The 14,763-nt window shown below is 42.2% G+C and overlaps 1 protein-coding gene across 1 annotated transcript; it reads left to right on the top strand.

Moving 5' to 3' along the window:
- Positions 1-2,028: 2,028 nt before the first annotated feature.
- On the top strand, positions 2,029-12,867 carry LOC114140217 (uncharacterized). The gene is made up of 2 exons (XM_028009947.1): positions 2,029-2,381; positions 12,150-12,867. Exons 1-2 carry the CDS (start codon positions 2,168-2,170, stop codon positions 12,764-12,766), a joined length of 831 nt encoding a protein of 276 aa, XP_027865748.1. The 5' UTR covers positions 2,029-2,167; the 3' UTR covers positions 12,767-12,867.
- Positions 12,868-14,763: the final 1,896 nt, after the last annotated feature.

Consider the following 14,763-nt stretch of genomic DNA (forward strand, 5'->3'; position numbering starts at 1 on the left):
ACATGACTGCGCTCATGTTCGGTTCACATTTGAAATGTGAGTTTTTAGAATCCAGTAGTTTCATTGCAGTTTATGCTCCTGTTCGTCTCTGCAGGTTCTCCTCACTAATAGTCTAAAATCTAAACTTATTAAACTCTGGCATTTTAAAGGTTAATATAAAACAGCCAATAAAGCATCAGCACATGGTGGTGATCAGAAAAATATGTAGAAAGTAAAATGTTGTAGTCAGAAATGCATCACCTCTTAATCCACTGATCATTTTCCATGTAACAGCCTGAGGGGGTGCACCGGTCCTGGAGGTACTGCAATACCAGGTCGAATTTGTCTCGACATTTCAGCAGCTGTAAATCCATCCAAAAGTGTTTGCTGTCTTCCTGTTCTCATTTTGCTGCTTGTTTGTCTCACTTCAGTGCTTCAGAGCAACAAAAACAATTTAAATATGAGCCAAATACAAGAAACACAAAATGTAGTTTTTAGCTGAATGTGATTGTGAAACTCAAACCTACGTGAGCGAGTTTGAAAAAGTCACAATCTAAACCATTTTAATAACTTTCAGTCAATCTTTTCCAGCTTTGGAGGAATGTATGAAGAATCTTGATAGTCCAACCATGATGGAAGGTGGTTTCATAAAGTCACGCCACAGCATCAGGACTTTAACTAGGCCACTACAAAGTCTTCATTTCTGGTGTGTTTTTGATCGCTGCCCTGCAGCCGGTGGCTCTCCTGCAGGATGTTTCCTGGTTTTATTCATCACATCAGGTCTTCCAGGCCCTGAAGCAGCTAAACAGCCCCAGACCATCACACTGCCACCACCGTGCTCTGCTGTTGCTATGGTCGCAGACCATCCAGAGAGTTCGCCCTGTGGACTGATGAGATCTCAGGATCCTAACGATGCGTTCAGGAAAAACTGAGATGAGCTTTAACGTTGATTTTGCTCGGTGGTGGTTTTGGTCTTGGACTCTGCCATGCAGGCAGTCTTTACCCTGCCCCAGTCTCTGGAGCATCACCTCTGACTTCCATGAGGTCAGTGAGGCCTGCAGACCTTTGGATGATGTTGTGGGGTCATGACCTCTTGGGTGAGTCGTCGCTGGACTCTTGGAGTAATTTTTGTTGGCCGGCCTCCTGGGAAGCTTCGGAAACTGTTCTGCATTGCTGTTCCGAATAAATGACTTCCTGCGGATCTCTGCAGGATGTCCAGCTCCGAGGACATTTTGGAGTATTTCAGTTTGCCAGGCAGGTCCTGTTGAAGTGACACCTTGACTGAGAACAGGTGTGTTTGAGACAAAGGTGTGATAAACCTCAGCTAACCATGTCTTCATGGAGGAGGATATTTTCTCCCTTTATGAGCAACACCTTCATGTAAAAACTGGATTTTGTGTTTGGCTCATATTTCAATGGGTTTGATGTTCTGAAACACTGAAGTGAGAGAAACATGCAAATAGGAAACCAGGAAGGTTTAAGGGGTTAAAGGTGTTTTGGCTCTGCAGGCCTTTATTTGTGAGAGGAAAGTGGTCATGAGAGAAGGGGAAGCCATGATGGTTTAATCCTTTAAAATGTTTTACCTGTTTTTAGTCACCATACTCATGACTCTCACCTTCCCAACCATTAATGTTAGAAGTGTGAAGTTGTGAGTTTTAGCTCAGAGTGTTTCATCCTTTTTAAGTTCTTTACAGTCAGATGTGTTTTTATTACAAAAATGTTCAGTTTAAAGACTTACACTCGGTGGCAGGACCTGTGGCCACGGCCGTCTATATGGAGTGGCTCCAACAAAAATAAAAATGAAAATATTTTATTTTAATAAACAACCCGCACATCTTGGTGAATACGAGCACTTTTAGCAAATCTGACTTTTAACAGACAGGATTTTAAGCTCTTAAATATTTATGGCTTTAACAACATGACAGACTTTTTAGCCCCACATGCTGGGAAGAAAACCTTTAATAATTGGAGGGATTTTAACTGTAATTTAACCAGGAAACACAGGAAAAGAACCAGACAGGATTTTAAAATAGATAAGACATCACTTTTATTACAGAGAATCGTTGGGGATTTTAAACTAGTGGACTGTTTTAGCACCATGCATCCTGGAGCCACACCTGGTTCAGCGGTGACGGCTCTATGGCCTCTCGTATCGATTATTTCTTCATCAGGGATTGCGCCCTAACTGATGCTAGATTGTCACCGGCTTTCTTTTCCGATCACCTCCTTCTGTCCTCCTTCACTTCCTTCAGGTGCGACGACCGGGAGAGGTCTGTGGAAACTCAACCGCTCCCTGCTGGAGGACCAGGTTCTGGTCGGCCAGTACCGGGAGCGGTACCGTGAGTGGCAGACCCTCCAAGACCTGTACGAAACACGAGCACAGTGGTGGGAGATGGTGAAAGGTAGGACCCAGACTTTCTTTCGACAAGCAGGGAAAAATAAAAAGAGAAAAGAACAGAGATGCATGATGGGGCTGCAGAAAAGATTACAAAGATATTATTTTCTAAATCAAAAGGGAATGGATTTTAATAAAGAAATAAGAGAAGTAAAAAAAGAAATGAGCATTTTAGCAGAAATAAAGAGCAAGGGAGTAATATTAAGAAGCAGAGAGAGAGAAATAGAAGGAGAAAAATGTACCAGATACTTTTTAAAGAAAATTATAAACAACCCAAGTTTTATTTCTGATTTAAAGTCAGAAAATGGAAACATTGTTTCTAACATAGAAGAAAAGAAAAAAGTAACTGAAAAGTACTATAGTGATTTGTACTAAAAAAAAACTGCAAAAGAAGAAAATATGAAAGAAACTTTGAATTTTCTTGAGAAAAGTATAGAAAACAGTTTTTTAGAGCAGGATTTTACTCTTGTAGAGGTTTTACAGTCTTTGAAAAGTTTTAAAAGAGGAAAGTCTCCAGGCTCAGACGGACTCCCTTAGAATTTTATTTAACCTTTTAGCACCGGATTTCATTACCGTTTTTACTGATTTTAGTAAAATAGATAAACTTCCTGATAGTTTTAGAACAGGAATAGTTACACTTTTATATAAAGACATAGACAAGACGGATCTTAAAAACTGGAGACCGATTACCCTTTTAAACGTGGATTGTAAAATCTTTAGTAAATGTTTATGTCGCAGCCTTTCGTTCCAAAAAAAGCAAAGATAAACTCCAATAAAGGCTGTGGGTGGTAACGGGTGTTTTGGGATTTGTACGCACTTTGCCGATTCATTTATTGTTAAAGTTGAAATAAAAAAGTCTTGTAACTTAGTTGAAATAAAAAAAAAAAAAATAAAAAATACTTTCCATTTACTGTCCAAGTGCTCAAATGTTCAAGTGGTCAAAAAATCATTCTACCAAAACCTCCCGTCCACCCCAGACATTCACCAAACAATCCAGCAAACAATCCACCCAGCACCCGGTGTGTTCTTAATCGCTCAAATTGGTGGGCGGGTCTAACGATTAACAATGTAATCTAAATAATTCCAAATATAAAAATCAACCACAAATTTTGAATCTAAATTAACTTAAATATATTCCTACTACACAAAGAACAAAACAAAATTGGTAGAAATTATAAACTACAAAACCTTTACATAAATGGCCACGACATCCCGGCCCCTAATTCATGTACAAGAATTACATCTAACATCTGCATAAGTGGCCATTAATAAATGCAAAATTAATATCATTAGCAGACTTAGCTCTTCAACAATATTTTCTATTAACAAATACTTCATTTAAACATTAACTTATGCAGTATACAATGTTTTTTTTTTTTTTTTTTTTTTTTAAGTCCATATGTCTTCTTAGTGAAAAATTAAAAAAGGTAAAAACAGTCAATGTTCCATGACTTCCACGTTCTTCTCTTGTCCATGTGCATGGTCTGTGTGTGTATAAAAGTGTAGGTAGTAGAATGAGATGTACAGCATGTCAGTAAATGAGTATCAGTGTAAATGTAGAGCCAGAGGTTCCAGAACTTAGCTCAGTTGGAGACAAACATTTGCTGTCGTCTCTACACAGCCTCCAGCAGGAGACATATCTTGTTGATCGGCTTCTCCAGCTCATTTGTTCTCGTCTTGACTCGCACACGTCGTACCAATCCACTTGCATCTGCCATGGTTTCTGTGATGCGTCCAATAGGCCAAGAATTTCTTGGTGCAGCCTCGTCAACAACAAGCACCACATCATCAATGGCAAAGTTCCTGCGAGTCTTGTTCCATTTCCGTCGCTCTTGCAACATAGGGAGATATTCTTTCACCCACCGTTTCCAGAACAGGTCCACAATGTATTGGGCTTGCCTCCAACGTCTCCGCATGTACAGGTCCTCCTTTTTGAACAAACCTGGTGGTAGCACAGGCTTACCTTTTAACTGGAGCAAATGATTTGGAGTAAGAGCCTCTAAATCATTGGGATCTTCAAAAGAAGGTGTAATCGGGCGATCATTTAATATAGCCTCCACCTCACATAAAACTGTGTGCAAGCCTTCATCATCTAGGACTTGCTGGTTTGTGATGGAGCACAGTATTTTCTTTATTTCCTGCACCAGGCGCTCCCATACACCACCATGATGGGCTCCATAAGGAGGGTTAAAAGTCCACTTTATGCCATCTTGTGCTAAGCATTTTTGGATTTTACTTTGCTTTAGCTCTAACATGGCTTGCTTCAACTCACGATTTGAGCTGACAAAGTTGGTTCCGTTGTCCGACCGGATTTCCTTGACTTGTCCTCTGCGGCAGATTAATCTCCTGATGGCGTTTATACAGGAATCTGTATCAAGAGAATGTGCCACCTCAAGGTGAACTGCACGACAGGTTAGGCATGTGAAGAGAACTCCATATCTTTTTACAATAGTTCTCCCTCTCTTCACTTCTATTGGTCCAAAGTAATCAGCACCAACATAAGTAAATGGTGGAAGATCAGTTGAGATTCTGTCAATAGGAAGATCTGACATTTTTTGCTCACCTGGCTTTTGTCGTTGCCTTTGACACACCATAGTCTCTGATGATCTTTCTGGCTGCTGAATTAGCATGAGGGATCCAGTACTGTCGTCGAAGGGTAGAAAGCATGTGATTTCTTCCTCTGTGTCCAACCTTTTCATGGATATGTTGAAGAATGAGCTTTGAAACATGGCTTCCTTTAGGCAATATTGCAGGATGTTTTGTTTCTTCAGGTAAGGCTGCTTTGCTCAGTCTGCCTCCCACTCTCAACACACCATCACTAACAACAGGATCAAGCTTGTACAGATGACTTGACTTTTTCACTGCACCAGAGCTCAGGGCAGCCATTTCATTGCCATAATGGTTTCTCTGCACAACTCTCACTATGGCTTCCTCTGCCTTGGACAGATCATCAGTTGTGAGCTGAACATCTGTTTTATTGTCCTGTTTATCACACATTTGATTTCCACAGTGTGCAGTTAGCAACTTCTTTGTTTATAGCATTTCTTTTAGTCTCAGGAGCCATGCTACACTTCTTTTTAGCTTTGTCCAACTGGAAAAGTACATTAGCAGCTTGGTGGTGGGACACACTTCTTCCAGCACAGCTGCACATGTCAGAACTTGATCTTTAACCTCTGGATCAGCTTCCAAATGGACAGGTAATTCTTTAATCACTGCTGGCCATTGGATCTCAGGTTTTGTGAGGAATTCTGGCCCACTGATCCAGGTGGAAGACTTTAAAAAAGAGCCAACCTTCATGCCTCGAGAGGCTGCATCAGCTGGATTCAACTTTGAGCTGATGTATCTCCACTGAGTAACCTTTGTAAGATCACGAATGATGGAAACTCTATTAGCTACATAAGTTTTGAACCGTGTTGTTGTGTTTGCAATGTACTGCAGGACGGTTGTGCTATCAGACCAAAAGACTGATTCACTCAGATTGAGTCCAAGTTGAACTAACAGCATTTTGTCCAGACATACAGCTAAAACTGCAGCAGCAAGTTCAAGTCGTGGTATAGTGATTTGTTTTAATGGTACTACCCTTGCTTTACCAATAACAAAGGAAACGCACACTTCCTGTTTGCTATTAGTTAGCCTAAGATAAGACACGGCACCAAACCCAGTTTCACTGGCATCACAAACGTGATGCAGTTGTGCATTTCTTATTTCCCCAAATCTTTTGGGTGTGATGCATCTTCTGACACTAAAGTTGTCAAGAAGAACTAAATCTTTGGTCCATTTTTTCCAAACTTGTGCCATTTCTGGTGGAATTGTCTCATCCCAGCCAAACTTCAGTTTACATAAATGTTGAAGAATCTGTTTAGCAGGGAGAATAACTGGAGCTAAGAAACCCAAAGGGTCATAAATAGAGCTGACAATGGACAAAATACCACGTCTTGTTAGTGGTTTGTGCTTGTTTACAATGCTAAAGGTGAAAACATCGTGGTCAACATCCCATTGTACCCCCAGGGCTCTTTCAGTGGGAAGCTGGTCCCGGCTAAGATCTAGCATCCTTACACCTGTTGCTCTGTTTTCCTCAGGGATCTGCGAGAGGACAGAGCGCTCACTACACACCCATTTATTGAGCCTAAATCCCCCCTTGGCACACACCTCAGTGAGCTGTTGATAAAGAGAAATGGCCTGCTCAACTGTCTGTACAGACCTGAGACAGTCATCTACATAGAAGCTGTGTCTGATTGTATTAATAACCTCTTCTGGGTACAGATGTTGGTTGTCATCAGCAGTCTTTAAAAGTGCAAATGTGGCACAACTAGGGGAAGAGACTGCACCAAAAATATGGACCAACATTCTATGTTCAACAAGCTCTTTTGTGATGTCACCGTGGGGCCACCAGAGAAAACGTAAGTAATTTACATGTTCCTGAGCAACTTTGACTTGGTGGAACATCCCTTTAATGTCCGTCATAAGGGCTATTGGACCTTGCCGAAAACGAATGAGTACACCTAATAAGGTGCTAGTCAAATCTGGTCCCTGTAACAGCTCTTTGTTCAGTGATGTTCCAGCAAACATTGCAGCACAATCATAAACAACCCGCAGTGTTTTCTTACGGGGGTGGTAGACCCCATGGTGAGGTACATACCACACCTTTCCTTCCTCATGTTCCATTTGATCTTGTGGTACGATTTCTGAATGCCCTTCCACACTAACATTATGCATAAATTCTTTGTACTCTTCAAAGAATAACTTATCCTTCTGAAATCGTTTTAACAGACTTTGCGCCCTCTGCTGGGCCACCTGTTTGTTGTTGGGCATTTTTACTTCAGGATTACGAAAGGGTAACTTCAGGTGATAATGACCATTTTTAAGTACCGCTGACTCTGACATGATATCCATGAACTGTTTGTCTTCTACAGACATTTCAGTTCGCTCATTGCACTTGTGCTCTATAAATTCCTGATTATACTGTCTGACCAGCATTTCTTCCAAACTGCTTATTGAGATACGGTTCACCTGAATAGAATTAGCAACATGTCCATTTCCTTCACTACCCTGATTGAGTGGACCATTAACAACCCAACCAAGGCGTGTTAGCACAGCATAAGGCCCACTACCTTCACTGTTAACTACTTTCCAAGGTTCCAATGCTTTGGGAGAATTTACACCAATGAGCAGCCCAATGCCAGCATCTATTGGTGTCAACTCAACTTTCAGATAAGACCATTTTCTTAAGTCTTCTTCTTTAGGGATGTTTTCTTTAGTGACAGGAATGGACTGTTGAGTATAAACATCAGGCAACTTCAAGTACTCATTTTCTTTTAAAGCAGCTACTTCCAAACCAGATAATCTATAGCTACTTGCAGGTTTTTCCTGACCCATGGTTTTTAGCATGATTTCCACTTTCTTTCCAGATGCATTTAACTGCATCATCAAAGCCTCTGTACAAAATGTTGCAGAGCTGCCTGGATCTAGAAAGGCATAAGTCTCCACAATCTTTGTCCCCTTTTCCAACTTTACTTTTACTGGGACGACTGACAGAACACACTCATTAGACCCGGCCCCAGTGTAGCTACCAACATTCAAAGATACAAGAGCATTTGAGATTGGTGACTCTTTACCCTCAGCCTTAAATGCTTGGTACTGCTGCTCTGTTGGTTTAATATGCAGAACAGTAGGGTGACTTTTATTACAGGTGAGGCATGTTAGACGTTGTGGACAGTTCTTACTCATATGTCCATTCTGTAAGCAACCAAAGCATAAACCTTTACTTTTAAGGAATGTCACCTTTTCTTTGTTGGCTTTCTGCTTGAATGAGTCGCATTTTTCCATGCAATGATTTCCATCACAAAATAAGCGTCGAGCTCGAACCAGCTTTGTAACCTCATGGTTAAACTGGACCTGTTTGTCACTGGTCTGTTTAGAAACCACAGCAACAGAAGTGGCAAAACTGCTGCTTTTAGTTTTAAAAGGAACCTTTGATGGTTTTAAAGTCATCTTTTCTTTTGCAGTTTGACCTTCTCCATAAACAGGATCTAATGCAGCTTTTGTTTGTTTTTCCAGAAGATCAAGAAGATCTTTAAACCTTGCTCTACGATCATACTTTTCTGCTATGTCAACCACAATTAGTCGCCATGTATCACGAAGTCTAAAAGGCAACTTTGAAACAAGAATTCTCATATTGGTTGAGTTTTCAAGCTCTTCAATAAACCCAGCTTCATCCATTGTGTTGAAACAACTTCTTAAAAAGAATGTATAAGCTCTTAAAGCTGCAGCATCATCAGACTTTAAGACTGACCAATTCAGAGCTTTGTCTATAAATGCAGATGTTATTTTTGCTCTGTTACCAAAGTTCCAGTCAAGCTGTCTTTTTGCTTCCAGATAAGCAGTTTGTGGACTCATGTGCATACAACTTCTCACTAAAGCTCTAGGCTGACCTGTGGTAAACTGCTCTAAGTAATAAAGCTTGTCCTGCATGTTATCTGTCTTAGTTTCTATTCCTTGCTCAAATGCCTTAAGAAAGGACCTAAAATGCAAAGGATCTCCACTAAAAACAGATGGCAGGAGTGACAGTCTTTGTTGTTTTACAAGCATCTCAGTGATTTCATTCTGCTTCATCATAATCTCTGTTAATGCACTACTATGAACATCAACCTGAGAAGATATTCGTCTTGGGCTTTCCCCTTCTGGTTTCACTTTTAATGTTTCATTAATAGGTGTATCTTGGGGCATTGGCAAAGGTACAAGAGTAGACAATGGTTTCTGCGTTCTTGGAGCCTTTTGAGCTGTAGCAGCGGGTATAAACTCAGTAGATATCGCAGAAACTGATGTATCCTGGTTTATGACACCAGAGCTGGAAACATGACTGTTCTGATCTTGCGTAGAGTTGTAGATTTTCATCTTTGCATCCGCCTTCACCAGCTTGGTTCTCAAAACCAATGCTTCTTTTCTTGTTTTTAACTGAAGTTCTTCCAGCTCAAGCGCATGTTTTTCTTGCAGCGCATCCACCTCCGCTTTCAGAGCGGCTCTTTCCACCTCGGCTTCCATCAGCGCCATTGAAGCCGCACGGGAACTTTTACTCCGCGAACTAGAAGCTTTACTCACTATACTGGGCGCTGTGCTGACTGGTTTAGCTGCGGACCCAGATAACCTTTCAGAGTCTTTGCCGATCGTTTGTTGCGCAGTCTGTGAGACGCTGTCATCCGGCTCAACGTTACGGTCATGAGATGCCGCCTTTGATTCAACGTTCAATGCTGAACATGCTTCGCTCTTCTGTGCATCTCGATCGCCATCCATCCAATTTTCGATGTCATCCAAGAACTCTTTAAAACTGATCAGCTTTGGTTCGTACCAATCGCCGTGATCAGTTTCTTTTTCTTCATCGCTAAGCAGTCTTTGAACTGAAGATTGCAAGTCCATAAACTCCCCTAAATAATTATTAAAAGTTTTCATATGCTCCTCAATGGAGGATTTTGATTCTCCAGCATCAATTAAAGCATGAATGTCATTTCTTTTTCTTGTCAGCACGCCGAGTTTAGCTCTGCGCCTTTTAATTAAATTAAAGAGTTCTTTTTCTTTTTGAAATTCTTCATCTTGTTCATCCATTTTCAACACAAATTTCGTTTCTCCAAATCCAAAAGAAAATTGTCCAAAACAAACTTTTCACTTTGCAGTTCAGTCTCTGCTCTTTCCAACAAAGCACCGCATTTACTCACGAACTTTGCGTCCTCTCCAAGTCCATTACGTGAAGTTTCAGTCCTCCAAGTTCGATCATCCAAACGTTCCAAGCCAGTCCAAGAAAAATAAAAATATAATGATTTTTTGACTTAAATGTCGCAGCCTTTCGTTCCAAAAAAAGCAAAGATAAACTCCAATAAAGGCTGTGGGTGGTAACGGGTGTTTTGGGATTTGTACGCACTTTGCCGATTCATTTATTGTTAAAGTTGAAATAAAAAAGTCTTGTAACTTAGTTGAAATAAAAAAATAAAAAATAAAAAATACTTTCCATTTACTGTCCAAGTGCTCAAATGTTCAAGTGGTCAAAAAATCATTCTACCAAAACCTCCCGTCCACCCCAGACATTCACCAAACAATCCAGCAAACAATCCACCCAGCACCCGGTGTGTTCTTAATCGCTCAAATTGGTGGGCGGGTCTAACGATTAACAATGTAATCTAAATAATTCCAAATATAAAAATCAACCACAAATTTTGAATCTAAATTAACTTAAATATATTCCTACTACACAAAGAACAAAACAAAATTGGTAGAAATTATAAACTACAAAACCTTTACATAAATGGCCACGACAGTTTAGATCTAGTGGATCTAATCCACCCGGATCAAGCCTGCGCCGTCCCGGGAAGGAGGATCACGGACAGCCTGGTACTGATCCGAGACACCATCTGTTTGGCGTGAGACAGAAACATTGTGTCATGTTCCGTGTTTTTCTGTGTGTTTATTTTAAGTTTCCTGAGTCTCCGTGTCGTCCTGTCTCCCCTTGATTACTCCAGGTGTGTCTCGTTCCCTGATCACCTCCTGTGTATTTAGTCTCACCTGTGTCTCTGTGTTTTGTCGGGTCCTCGTCGCATCATTTCTCTCTGCCTGTTTGTTTGCCACGAATATTTTCTGTTGGTACCGATGTGAGCCCTGGCTTCTGCTCAGCTGTGCTGCCAGAACTTTGTGGACTGTTGGAGCATGATTTATTATTAGAAATGCCATCTTTCACTTCAACCTGGGTCTACAGCGTTTGCCTCACCACCGCAACTCATGACACATTGGGCTGATAGTCCTAAACTTACATTTAAAGAAAGCGTTTGATCGGGTCTCGCACCAGTACCTCTTCCAGGTACTGCAAAAAATGGGTTTTCCTGGGAGGTTCGTAGCGTGGGTGGGACTGCTGTACCGAGACATCTCCAGCAGATTTATGGTTAACGGGTTTCTGACAAAAGCAGTGGAAGTGAACTGGGTATCCGTTATCCGCCTGCGTCGAGCCGCTGTGCAGATCTTGAGAAGGACCCACAGATTTTAGGAGTAACGATACCGGGGAGTGGAGGGCAGGAAGCCAAATGTCTTTTATACATGGATGATTTTAACATTTTATGTACAGATCTTTTATCAATAGATAGGATTTTTCAATTAACCGATTGTTTCGGGAAAGCATCAGGGTCAAAATTAAACAAAGAAAAAACAAAAGCCCAGTTTTATGGACCATGGAAGGAGAATGAAAAATTAGGGTGTTAGTTTCAAGTAATGGAAGAAGAACAAAAAATACTGGGAGTAAAATTTGACAAACATGGAGAAGGAAAGACAAACTGGACAGAAACAAGAAGAGAAACAGCGACTGGGATTCAGGAACCTTTCGATGGAAGGAAAGATTTTAATGGTCAAAGCTGTGATTTTACTCACCAGTTCTGTTTTTATCCCTCCTAAGAGAGTGTTTCTAGAACTGCAACCAGCCATTTTTTATTTCATCTGGGACTCCAAATGGGAAAGGATGAAAAGAGAAATTATGTACAAACCTAAAGAAAAAGGAGGAAAAGGAGTCCCAGACCTTCACTTGTTTTTAGGCAGCCACTATACGAGCAAAACAAACACGATGACCAGATTCTGGTGCGGGTCCTATCTTAGAAAATTAAAAATGATAAAAAGTGATTTTAGAACTCCAGTAGCTTTTAACTTCCCTCCTGCATTTATACGGAAATTTTTAGAGCATTTTAAACTGGAAGGAGAGGAGAGCAAGATTTTAACTAATCATCGTTTTATTGTCCCTGTTGTGCAGGACCGGGAACCAGTGACTCCAGTGCGCGGCCTCCTGTATGGAGACGCCTCCACCGTTTGGCGCAACGTGAGCCATCCCGTCCTTCCAAACAGACTCCAGGATGTCATGGATGGTGGCTCATGGGATCCTGCCGGTCAGAGCTGTTATGCTCCCGCGGCATGTCTGCAACGTCCATCTGCCCCCGACCCGGTTGTGGCGCGCCGGAGTCGGTGAGGCACCTGCTGTGGGAGTGCAGCGCTGCTGTGGACCTGTGGGCGAAGGCCGGCTCCTTGCAATTCCCACACTTGCCAGCAAGGGAGGTCCTCCATGGGCAGCTAGTGCTGTACGGGGTGAGCCAGCAGAAAACGACTAAAAAGGACTTTGCTGAGAGGTGGCTCACCCTAGCCACCATCAAAGACACCATTTGGACCTCCAGAAACTTGCTGGTGAGCAGGCGCAGGCAGATGCCCCCCGTGGCTGTGATCCGGATGGCGGCAGCAAAAAGAGGAACATCAAGGGCTGCAGGTGGCGCGCCAAGGACACAGCCACCAAGGAGAATCGCCTGCGCCTCCGTGGACGAAGGAGCCGGCGCTCCACGAAAAGAGGTCCAAGCAGCGGCGGCCTGGCTCTCCGGGTGAGGCAGGAGGGAAGGAGCTTCAGGGCAGGATCCCCTCTGAGCACCAGCGCTGTTTGGAAGGACGGGACGGCTCCGGACTTTGGAAGGAGTCACACCGGTCCTGCTCAACTTTTAACATCCAGAGATTTTATGTTTTATACTCTTGTTCTTAGCTTCTTTTAGTTTAAACTGATGAATTGTATTTATTAATAAAGGAAAAGAAAAAAGAGGAAAATTTATGTAGGGTGGGGTACCCTATAACTGTAAAATGCCATGTTTTTAAAAATGTCCTAACAATAAAATATTTCAAAAGAAAAAAATCTTGGTGAATACGAGCACTTTTAGCAAATCTGACTTTTAACAGACAGGATTTTAACCTCTTAAATATTTATGGCTTTAACAACATGACAGACTTTTTAGCCCCACATGCTGGGAAGAAAACCTTTAATAATTGGAGGGATTTTAACTGTAATTTAACCAGGAAACACAGGAAAAGAACCAGACAGGATTTTAAAATAGATAAGACATCACTTTTATTACAGAGAATCGTTGGGGATTTTAAACTAGTGGACTGTTTTAGCACCATGCATCCTGGAGCCACACCTGGGTAAAAATAGGACTTCCTGTGTTTCAGGAAACACAGGAAGAACAAAAAATACTGGGGGAGAAATTCAATAAAAATGGAGACAAACTGGACAGAAATAACACAAAGAATAAAACAGCGACTGATTCTGGGGGACGAGAAATTTAACAAGAGAGGAAGATTTTAATAATCAAAGCAGTGATTTTTCTCGGCCTGTTGGCTCAGACAGGTTTTAATTATTTATTGGTTTTAGTAAAGGTTTTAGCCTTTAAGCTGGTGGTGCCTCCACCATGGCGGCATGCGGAGGCACCACAGTGTTCGATTTTTATTTAATGAGAAAGGAACAGAAAGTGGTATGACTAGATTGGACTTCTCTCAGAAACTGATTCAACAGAACTTGAAGTTTCGGCCAGATGACCTGAACTGTATCCTCACCCTGCCTTTCAGCAGAGGATATGATGTGAGTTTTTGTTCTGCTGCACTTCTGAAGGATCTTTGGAAACATTTTGAAAATGCTAAGACCCAGTTTTCAGTATTTGACGTCGAGAAACTGACTGACAACTCCCTGAAAACGGTGATTGTCAGGATGTTCAATGAGACTGTCAGTGCTGAGGACATCTGTATGTGGCTGGGTAGATACTGCACTGTGAGAGGCCAGGCTATGAAGGTGCGGGATGTGGACGGCATCTGGAACTGTGCTTGGCGGGTCCCCATTAAACAATGGGAAGACCCCCAAGGCTTCCAGGGCCTGAAGCATCTCCCCTCAATGATAGTCCTGGGGGAGAACAGAGGCCACATTCACTATCAAGGCCAACCCACACTGTGCCGGAAGTGCGGCGAGCATGGTCATCTGGCCGAAACTTGTGAAAAGACCTTTTGTGGTAAATGTAGAGAAGTGGGATACACGTTTGAGGAATGTACGAAGGACGGAAATGTAATGCTAATAAACTGAAAAAAGGAAAAGCAACGGGAACGGAAAAGGTTAACGAGCAAGTGGAAGCAGCTGGGCCAGAAAATTCAAATCTCCCGCCAAGCCCTCTGATTGGAGGAGAGGAGGAGATGGCAGGAAGTGGGGAGGGGAAGGAAGCAATCCCCCCCAGACCGAAACATCCAGTGGGGGGGAAATGCAGACTGAAGGTGGAGCTAGCTTGGACTCTGAGGAAATGCAGTAGGACAGCAGCGATAATGCCCCCCCTCAGACAGCTCTGCTGTCGGGGCTCCGTGCCCCTGGTAGGGTCACCCAGGACACAGAGGTCCTAGGTGAGAAACCAGACAAAGTGCAGCCTGAAGACCCCTTACGACGACAGAGAGCATTGGATTCAGTGTTTGGTCAACAGGGCCCCGCCCTGGAGCCAGCCTGGACGTGGGGCATGTTGGTGAATGCCTGGTGTTGTGTATGATACACTAGGTCAAATAAAATACTGTTCAAGCAGATA

Source organism: Xiphophorus couchianus, chromosome 24 (assembly GCF_001444195.1).
Source record: "Xiphophorus couchianus chromosome 24, X_couchianus-1.0, whole genome shotgun sequence".
Lineage (NCBI taxonomy): Eukaryota > Metazoa > Chordata > Actinopteri > Cyprinodontiformes > Poeciliidae > Xiphophorus > Xiphophorus couchianus.